We start from the raw sequence: 10,089 nt of genomic DNA, 5'->3' as shown, positions 1-10,089 counted from the left end.
GTTATGAGCTGCTGCTGCTGCTGCTGCTAAGTCACTTCAGTTGTGTCTGATTCTGTGCGACCCCATAGACAGCAGCCCACCAGGCTCCCCTGTCTCTGAGATTCTCCAGGCAAGAACACTGGAGTGGGTTGCCATTTCCTTCTCCAATGCATGAAAGTGAAAAGTGAAAGTGAAGTCACTCAGTCCTATCTGACTCTTTGCGACCCCATGGACTGCAGCCTTCCAGGCTCCTCCGTCCATGGGATTTTCCAGGCAAGAGTACTGGAGTAGGTCGCTATTGCCTTCGACTTACGAGCTGAGGCTCTTCTAAAAATCAAAGCTGCCTAGAAAGTGCAAGCGCACAGGAGGAATCTGCCATCATGGGATGCTGGGCAACCCTTTCGGGAAGAGACTGAAGGGGAGCTACCGATCTGGACTTCGGTGGACCAGGCAACCTTGTAGGTCTTTCCCTTCGGTGGACCAGGCGACCTTGTAGGTCTCTCCCAACTCTGGGCTTCCAAAAGGCTCTGAGACCGTGTCCCCAGAGGAGTCTTCTGCCTCGTGCCCTCAGCCTGTCTTGCCACCGGACTCTCTGAGGAGGACCAGAGTCCTGAAATTTTGTGACAAAGAATTGAGAGGGTGGGAGAGACAGGACCTGAGAGTGAAAGTGGACCCAGTGAAAGGGCCAAAGTGAATCTATATAATAAAGAATGGAGGGAAAACCACATAAAATGGGTGTGTGGGAAAGTTTCAGGGGTTTTTGATGAGTGAAACTTGAGGAAAGAGAGTCCACACATATGTGGTGTTATGGTTATGAGATCAAGTCTCTGTGGTTTTTAAGAAAAGTACAGAAAGGTTGGGGGCTTCCCAAGTGGCACAGGGGTAAAGAATCCTCCTGTCGATGCAGAAGACACAAGAGATACAAGTTCAATCCCTGGGTCGGGAAGATCCCCTGGAGAAGGAAATGGCAACCCACTCTAGTATTCTTGCCTGGGAAATCCCATGGACAGAGGAGCCTGGCAGCCTACAGTCCATAGGGTAGCAAAGAGTTAAACATGACTAAGCAACAAAGCACGCGCACACAGAAAGGTTGTCCTGCTTTTGGCCACTTGAACTGTGCATCTTTGAAAGCAACTCAATGCAGAGACTGGTCCTCATGGGTCTACGACTTATATGTGTTACACTAAGAACCCATGAGTCTAAGGTTCCCGGTTTTTATGTTTCCATAATATTGATGCCAAGCTTCTATGATTATGAGGCTCTAAGTTCTAGCGGAGGTTCTGCAACTCTGAGACCCTGAGTGTCTAGGAGTTCTTGGTTCTAGATGTCATGATTCCCTGCTTCTGGGACTCTCTGTCCCCATCATCTTATGACTCTATGGAATGTGGTTCTGCCCCTAAAGAAAACCGCTCAGGGATTTAGGGCATAGAGTAGAGGTGAGGGCAGATTATCTTGGCAGCCAAGACTGACTCCCACTTCTCCTCTACTCAGGTCAAAAAGATGATGGTTGCTAGGAGGCTGGGGGAGCGGAGGGTGAACTGGAAGAGCCAGAGGTACACACTTGGTTAATGCTGGGTGTGGGGGAAACATGGTTTGTTGGAAATCACGTGATTCTGCCAAATCATGAATCCTCAGATACCAAGGCCTTTCCCCTTTCCAACCTGCCCCTAAGAATACAAACATCCAGGGTGCTTGGGCAGCCACCCAGTGATGCTAAAGGCCCCAAACCTGGGTTCCAGGCTTCCAAAATACAAGGACAGTAGAAAACGTTCATTTGCACACCTCGCCGCCTTTGGAGGCAGATGGATCCTGTCTCTTGAAGGGCTCTTTTGTTTTGTGGAACCCAGAAAAGGATTGGGATCACAAAGTAGTCCAAAGGGACCCCCTGGGCAGGCAGGAGGCAGTAGTGCTCAAACACCTCTATATGTTAGAGGTGGGGGCTGTGTGGCCCTGGGGAGCTCCAGGGAGGACAGGGGAGAGCAGGAAAGCCTCCAGAAACAGTCAGGACCTTGACAGAGGGGCCTCTAGTAGGGGCTGTTGGTCGTCAGCAGGTCGCGCAGCAGGATCGCCCTTCTCCATCTCCCCTACTTAAGCTCCTTGTGTGTCTACATTGAACAAGTTTGTTGAGGAGAAGGAGAGACTGAGTTCTGTATCCAGCAGGTGTGATGACCAGAGCCAGGAAGAGAAGCTGAATTCTCAAGTCTGGCAGGTGCCTCTCCCCAGGGATCAGGGCCCCAGCCTCATGCCAGCCCTCATCCCCCTACCTGAGACTCAGTGCCGCAGGTGTCAAAGCGGGCCTGGATCCGGAAGTTGCTGCCCATCTCCTGGGCGGCACAGCTCCGGCTTCCCAGGTAGACTTTGGTCCGTTCTAGTGGGGCCAGCGCCTGTGCAGAGATCAGGATCTGGAAGTCGGTGCGGGTGCAGCTCACGTTCATGGGCACCACTGGGGATGGATGGGAGAGGGGAGCTGGAGGCCATGCGGGCAGGCAGTCTGACCCCCCCCACCTTCTTCAAGCCCCTGGCCAAAGGGTGGTGGGTGGAAAACCGAGGCCCAGAGAGTGAATGGCTCATATGCAGTCCTACAAGGACATATTTATATGTGTTTCTCCACTTAACTCCATCAGGCTATGAGCTCCAGGGCAGGCACCATTCCTACTTCTCAGAGTCCTCTAAGCCCAGAGCTTGAAAGGTGAATATATGATTGAATGAATGAATTTTGTTAATCATAATGGAAGCTACTATTTGCTGATCATGTTTGCCATATACCAGGCAATTCATTCAATCATTTAACAAGTATTTACAGCCTATGTAGTCCAGGCACTATCTTGAATGCCAGATATAGAAATGAAAAGAAAAAACCAGCCTCACATGCCTACCTTCTTGGAGCTTACAGTCTAGTTGGATGAGGGAGCAATAAATATGTAAAATACACCTAAGTGTCGGAGTAGTCGAAGGAAAATCAAGGAAAGAAAAAGATGGAGACGAGGAGAGCAGCATGTGTGCATGGGTGGAGCTGGTGGGGCGGGAGGGACTGCAGTTTGAAAAGGGTAGTGAAGAAAGCCTCATTCTCCCTCCTCATACCAACCCCATGAGGCAGACACGTCTAAGTCCGTTTTACAGTTTTAGAGCTCAGAGCTCTGAGAGGTGACACTGTCTGCAGTGTCCAAGCTGGCATTTTAACCATCGAGTCTGTAAAGATTCCATGGTTCCTGGTCTCTCCACCCTGTGTGGGAGCCCCCGCACCCCCTCCCAGCAGGACGGTCTGACTCCAAGCGTCTGGGTCTGTGCGAGACTGTGTGTGTGTGCATGTGGGTGTGTAGGGGGCGGTGTTTGCTGGGGCAGGGGTGAGGTTAGGAGGAAGGACGTGGGGGTGGGGACCTGGAGGGAGGAAAAGGAAGGAGCTGGCAGGCAGAGGCCAGGAACTCTCAACCTCTCTCCGGGAAACGCCTCAGACATATTTCAGCCTCTGGTGTCTGGGCAGGCGGGGATTTATGGGTCTGCCGTCTCCCACGATGATCTTGGTGGCGCTGAACTGTGTGTCACCCCTGATTGATGCTGAGGTCGTCCTCCAGCCGGGAGGCCGCCGACAGCCTGGGCCGCATCTGGATCCTGGCCCAGCACGAATGCCCTGTCTGACCCCAGGCTCCCAAGGGCATCAGGGAGAAAGGGGGCGGGTGGGAGTGGGGTCCTTGTATCTGAAACAGGAGCCAGGAGAGGAGAGGCCCACCCTCTGTCTCTGGGGGGACCGAAAGGAGAAGGGGCTTGTCCAAGATCACACACAGCTGGGAGAGAACCCAGGCCTGGAAATAGGCCCATCTGAACAAAGGGGACTTTGCAGCTCCTTCAGCTGGTATCTTCAGTTTACTGAGACCTGTCAGCCAGCTGTGGCAGAGCTCATGGCACCTGGATCTCCAAGTGCCATCCAGGAAGAGGGCACTCTAACAGAGGAGGAGTCCTCCTGCGTGTTTCTGGGTGGAGGTGACTGAAGCAGACAGAGGGAGGGTCTGCTCAGGTCACTTCGGGGCCGCTAGCGTGCTGCAGCTCTCCTGGTTCCTTCCCCTACAGCTCAGCCCCACTGGATGATCAGTGTGTGTGTGTGCATTAGTCACTTAGTCGTGTCCAACTCTTTGCGACCCCAAAGACTGTAGCCCACCAGGCTCCTCTGTCCATGGAATTCTCCGGGCAAGAATACTGGAGTGGGTTGCCATTCCCTTCTCCAGAGGATCTTCCCAGCCCAGGAATCGAACCCAGGTCTCCTGCATTACAGGTGGGTTCTTTACTGTTTGAGCCACCAGGAAGGCCCAGCAGCATTTGAATGTGGTCCTAGTCTGTCTGAGCTCAGCCACGAGCCTCCCCGCCAGGCCCTGCTCAGCCACACAAAAAGCAGGAGTGTGAGTTCTAGCCTTGCCTGTGCCACTGCTGCCTGCATGACATCAAAGTCCTTTCTTTGCATCTCCGTTTCCACACCTGCACAAGAGGCTCTAGCCTGGTCGGGTAGAGGGCAAAGTGGGTCCAGAGGACAGGCTTTTCTGGGCCCATGGCCCTGGGACGGGTGGGGAGAGGAGGGGATAGATGCTGTCAGCTGGCAAATCTAACTGGCACTGTGGAGGATGGAAAAGCTGAGTGCCAAGTTCCCTAGCCAACTCTGCAGCTAGGCACAGCCATATGATCAAGCTTAAAATAATAAGATCAAGAAGAAGAAATTTGAGTGCTTCGAAAAATGCTTTTACTTTCCTGATAAAAGGACATTTATGGCTGGCACCTCCCCTACCCTCTTCCAGACTTGAGCATGGACATGATGCCTGGAGTTGTGGCAGCCATATTGTGGTCATGAGGCTGAGAGAATCTCAGACATGCAAACTCGGATATTGTTGAGTCCCTGAACCAATACCGCAGCTGACTAGCTCTAGACTTCTTGTTATAAAAGGAAATCAAAGGTCTTGAAAGATCAGTGGATTTTCAAACCACTGTCAGTCAGGACTTATGACTGTACAAGCAAGGTTGTTCAGCATTATGAACATAAATCGTATTACCATATTTTGTGCATTGCCCCTGGATACAGAGAATCAACCATAACACAAGAGAAGCCAGGGGCCCATGGAGGAAAGAGACAGATAGAGAGGAATTGGGAATCGTAGATTTGGAAGCTAGAAAAATAGGGCACTATAATAGTGAAAATAAGCAGGAGTCACATTGGTACAGCTTCAGAGGTCCCAGGGCAGGAGTCGGCAGTGATGTAGCCACCAGAGAAATCGGTGCAACAGAGAGAAAGAGGGATGGAGGAAGGAGACTGCAAAGTCCTGGGACCCCAGCCTCACCTTCCCCCACAAGCACACCCTCACCCTCTACCCCAGCTGACCTCCAATGTAGGCCACAGAGAAGCCCCTGCGGGTGGTGCTACGGTCCGTGTGCAGCACAATCAGGAGCTGGTTGTGGCTTGAGGTGACGGGGGGTGGCAGGTGGTGGCCACACCAATTCCCCAGCAGAGGCGCCTCCTCACTGGCCCCATCAAAGGCTGCTAGATGGTCAAAGTCGCAGGTCCTGGTCAGGCTGTTGGGCTCCTCCAGTTCCAGGTCTAGGAAGAACACCTTGACCCGGTAGCCAGGAGGCAGGCGGATGGTCCAGTGGCACCGGATGTTGTTGGGGTAGGAGCTGGGGTACTGCGGGCTGGAGAAGTTGCCCCGCACCGCCGTGTACACCTCCTGGCATTCTCCTGGATTGGGGAGAGCAAGTCCAAAGGAGCAACGGTGAGAAGAGTGGAGACTGTCATCTTCTGCAACCACAGCTTGGGCAGCAGGCACCATAGGGATCCTAAAACCACCCCGGCAGGTTGTGGGTACCATGCAGAAAACCAGACAATTAATCCCAAAGCCTGCTTTAAACTATAACTAGCTGAAAACTGGGACTCTCACTCCAATGGGCAATCCATTGCCTGAGTGGTGACCCTGCTAGCAATTCAATAAAAATGTCTAATACCTGTCCTCGGAGTTGAGTCCAAACTTGGACTTGACAGGCAAGGTGGTTCATGACCTTGCCCCTTTTCATTGAGCCCCACATCCAGCCTCACCAAACATCTCCTAGTACTATGGGCACACAAACCCTCTCTGTCCTCCATGCTGATCCCTCTGCTTGGACTTTCTTGGTGGCCCAGTGGTAAAGAACCCACCTGCCAATGCAGGAGATGTAAGAGACATGAGTTTGATCCCTGAGTGGGGAAGATCCCCCGGTGGAGGGCATGGCAACCCACTCCAGTATTCTTGTCTGGAGAATCCCATGGACAGAGGAGCCTGGCAGGCTACAGTCCCTAGGTTTGCAAAGAGTCGGATACAACTGAAGCGACTAAACACTCACTTCTTGAACACCCTTCCCTTCCTTCTGCCATTGTTTAACTCCTTCAAAGTGAAAAGTGAAGTCGCTCAGTTGTGTCCGACTCTTTGCGACCCCATGGACTGTAGCCTACCAGGCTTCTCCCTCCATGCGATTCTCCAGGGAAGAGTATTGGAGTGGGTTGCCATTCCCTTCTCCAGGGGATCTTCCTGATCCAGGGATCGAACCCGGGTCTCCTGAATTCCAGGCAGACACTTTAACCTCTGAGCCACCAGGGAAGCTTTAACTCCTTCAAAGCATTGCTCAATTCTCTCCTCCTCCAGGAAGTCATCCATCATTCTTACTATTAGATATCACAGATCACAGTGAGTATTCACTGTTTTCTTCTCCATCTCCTCCACTAGAGTTTAATTCCAAAGCGTTCATTCATTCATTTATACAAACATTAACTGAGTGCCTTCTATGTAGCAGATATAAAGATAAATCCACAGGAACTCACAGTCAGGCAGAGGAGATCAACATGCAAACCACATACAGAACTGAAAAGCGTTAGATCATTGCTATGAAAACACTTCTCGAAGGAGCTGAAGGAAGAGAATAATTCAGAGGGTATCAGGAAGTCTTCACAGAGGAGGTGACATGCTTGTGCCTTGGCATCAGCCAGGCAGGAAAGAGTGTGCTAGAACATTTCAGGCAGAGAAAGAGCAGGAAGTGCCAAACCCAGAGGCAGAAAAGTAGAACTCCTCCCCCACCCCCCAGCATGCACAGAGCCCTGGGGGTTTCGCTGCAGTCCTCCCACCTGAGAAGTAGTAGGCCTTGAAGCCGCGGCCTCCGATGTTGAAGTCAGACTTGAAGACCACCTGCAGCTCGTGGCCCAGGGACACGAGTGTGGGGGGCCTGGCACTGCCGCAGTAGTGGTGCTCCCGGGCGGGGCCGGGCCCCCCAAGCACAGCCACGTAGTCGTACGTGCACTGCTCACTGCCCTCCACCTGGAAGTCCACGAACACCAGCTTGATGGTGGCGGGGCCAGCGGCCCGGATCACCCAGCGGCACTCCACGTTGTTGGGGTAGTTGTTGGGGTACTCGGGGCTGGCGAGGACCCCTGACAGCCCGGTCAGGACACCACCACACACATCTGCAAGGGAGCCCACTTGAACTGGCACCCTCCCCTGGCACCCCCATCTCCTCCCTTGGGAAATGCCACTCCCACAAGTGTTCACCCGGACCCTTGGCACCACCCACTGAGCACTTGTTAAGTGGCAGGCACAAGCCATCTTTTTAGCCATCACCCTAAGTGTCAGACGTGACAACGACTAAACGATGACAACAGAAAAGTAACCCCATGAGGAAAGCAGGGTGGTTTCCCCATTTTACAGTTGGAAAACTGGAGGCAGAGAGAAGTTAAGTAACTTAGCTGTGTGAGTTTGCATTCACCCAGACAGAGCCCAGGAGAAGGATCTGAGCCCAAAGAGTTTATCTGGGAGAGACAGGGGACCACAGGTGGGCACTGAGAGAGACAGGGTGGGAGAGTGGGGGCATTCACCCACCAGCCCCTCAGAATGCAGGCTGAGAGGTAGGCTGCCACAGCTTTGGTAAAAGCTCTCAAACAAAGAGACTTGGAGACCAGCGGGTGCCACTGACAAGGCCCAAGGGACAGAGCAGGGCCCTGACAGCGGGTCACCCCGCTGGTATCAGGGAGGGTGAGATGTGACTAACTACTGAGTCTGTACACTTGACATTGTGTCTCACTGTCCCTCCTACCAAGGACAGTGGTGCACAGAGGCTGAGACACCTCAGATCAGGAATATTATTAAACCTCCATAACAGATGCGGAAACTGAGGCTTAGAGGGAGGATCTGAAGAAGTAGAGATAGGCTTGAAGTCTGAAGATAACTGTGTTCTCAGCTCTGCCTTCTATTGCTCTGTGACCCTGGACAAGTAACTCAGCCTCTCTGAGCCCCATGGGAATATTAGAACTCATAAGACTTGTTCAGTCAGACCCACCAGGCTCAGACTCATGCACAGTTTGAGAAGTTTCTGGTGAAAGTCCTTTGGAACCTGGTGCGGCCAGTGTAACCAGGAGCTGTGTGATGGTGAAGGCTGTGACCAACTGGAGGCCACCAGCAGGAAGGGGCACGCTAGGTTCTGTCTCCTGAGACTGCAGAATCTCATCCCCTGGCAAGGCTGTATGAACGGAGCACTGTGCCAGGCAGCTAAGGACTTGAATTCTTGTCCCAGAGTTTGCCCTTCCCAGATGTGTGACCATGGGAAGGCACATTCCTTCTCTGGTCTGAGATGCATTGTTTGTGAAAAGAGAGGACAGGTTTTCACAGTCTGTGAGATCCTTCCAACCTCAATACCCTTAGCTTTCAAACTGTGTTAGCAAGGGCTTTCAAACTTAGCAGGGACTTTCAAACTGTGTTCCAGGCCTTCACAGTGGCCCTGGGGCATCAATCTGCAGACATCTGGTGTAAATGTCATTCTTAAATGGTATTCAAACTTTTTTTTGACTCAATGAAAGATAGAATCCACAGTCACATATCTCAAATGTAAATATATCACTAATTGGAGACCATCAATATTTACTGATGTTTTCAGTGATTGGCTTAAAATAAGTACATGTTAAGAATACGAACTTATAAACTAAATGCTTACAACAAAATGCTGCCTTTACCTCTTTTATATATCAGGGATTAACATAAAGCTCCACCTGATGTAAGGGTACCCCTGCTTTTTTAAAATATTGGAAAACATTGCACATGGTACTATAACTTTGATATCTTAATAATCTAAAAGTCTAGGGATCTAAAATTCCACCACTACCATTAGATCTGTCTGCAGTTCTCGTGTTTCAGCATTCTACAAATCTATGCCTCCAAAGCCAGCGGGGACTGATGTCCATCAGCTTGCACACGTGAGCACGTGCGCACACACACACACCCCCGCCCCCGCCCACACCCTGGCCCTGATTGCTGTTGGTGGATGCTGTGCTCCAGGAGCCTCTGTGGTACCCATTGTTTGAGCTGACATGAAGAAGGCCTTTGATTTTGGCCTTGGGAGAAGGGAGGACGAAGGAGCTTTGAGGGTGAGCAGAGAAGCCTGAGGAAGGAGGAAGGAGTCTAGCAGACAGGCACTGAGAGCAAGGCCTGTGCTCCCCTCACTAGCCTGAGGGCAGGCGCCAAGCCCGGCTGGGGTTAGGGACCATGATGTAAGGGGCGAGCTCAGGAAAGGCTTTGTGAAGGAGAGAATCACCAGCTCCACACAGACCCTGTGCCCCTCCCACTGCTGAGGACGTGAGGGGTGGGGGGAACTCAAGTGCCCATGACGTAATAAGATGCCACAGAGTGCTGAGGAGCAGAGGCAGCACAATGTCCCCTCCTGTGTCCCAAGGCCACTCAGGGGTGAGAGGACAAGGATAGGTGAGGACAAGAGGCCTCGTCCCTGAGCACAGTGAGACCCTCCGGGGGCTCCCAGGATAACGGACGGAGAGGAGGGGAGTGCTGCCATGAAGGTGGGAACACAAAACCACCAAGACTACCAACGGAGGCCGCCTCTGCCCCGTGAGCTACGAGAGCAGGGGCATCCAGGTAACAGGGCGGCCCACACGCTAAGATGCCTAGACCCGGCCTGTCTTACCTGCCCCCGCCGCCCTCCCCCATCCCCACCCAAGGCCACACTCTCCACCACCAAGTCCCCCTTGCCTTTCTGGTAGGCCGCGGAGAAGCCGCGGCTGGCCACGTGCTTGTCTGAGTGGAAGACCACAGACATGACGTGCCAGGAGGA

At 52.5% G+C, this 10,089-nt stretch overlaps 1 protein-coding gene across 1 annotated transcript in view; it reads right to left on the bottom strand.

The window, feature by feature from the left end:
* CDCP2 (CUB domain containing protein 2) overlaps positions 1-10,089 on the bottom strand; it is a 23,026-nt gene that overhangs the window by 1,723 nt on the left and 11,214 nt on the right. Inside the window, exons 5-8 of the mRNA XM_010847197.1 lie at positions 10,008-10,089; positions 7,106-7,441; positions 5,339-5,692; positions 2,244-2,422 (exon numbers count right to left, since the gene is read on the bottom strand). The exon at positions 10,008-10,089 is cut by the window's right edge and continues 25 nt beyond it. Of these exons, the coding sequence (XP_010845499.1) occupies positions 2,244-2,422; positions 5,339-5,692; positions 7,106-7,441; positions 10,008-10,089 (951 nt within the window). The remainder of the gene's footprint in view (positions 1-2,243; positions 2,423-5,338; positions 5,693-7,105; positions 7,442-10,007) is intronic.

Source organism: Bison bison, unplaced genomic scaffold (assembly GCF_000754665.1).
Source record: "Bison bison bison isolate TAMUID 2011002044 unplaced genomic scaffold, Bison_UMD1.0 scf7180017864244, whole genome shotgun sequence".
NCBI lineage: Eukaryota > Metazoa > Chordata > Mammalia > Artiodactyla > Bovidae > Bison > Bison bison.
Note: the sequence above shows the minus strand (reverse complement) of the source record. Positions and strands in the feature narration are given on the sequence as shown.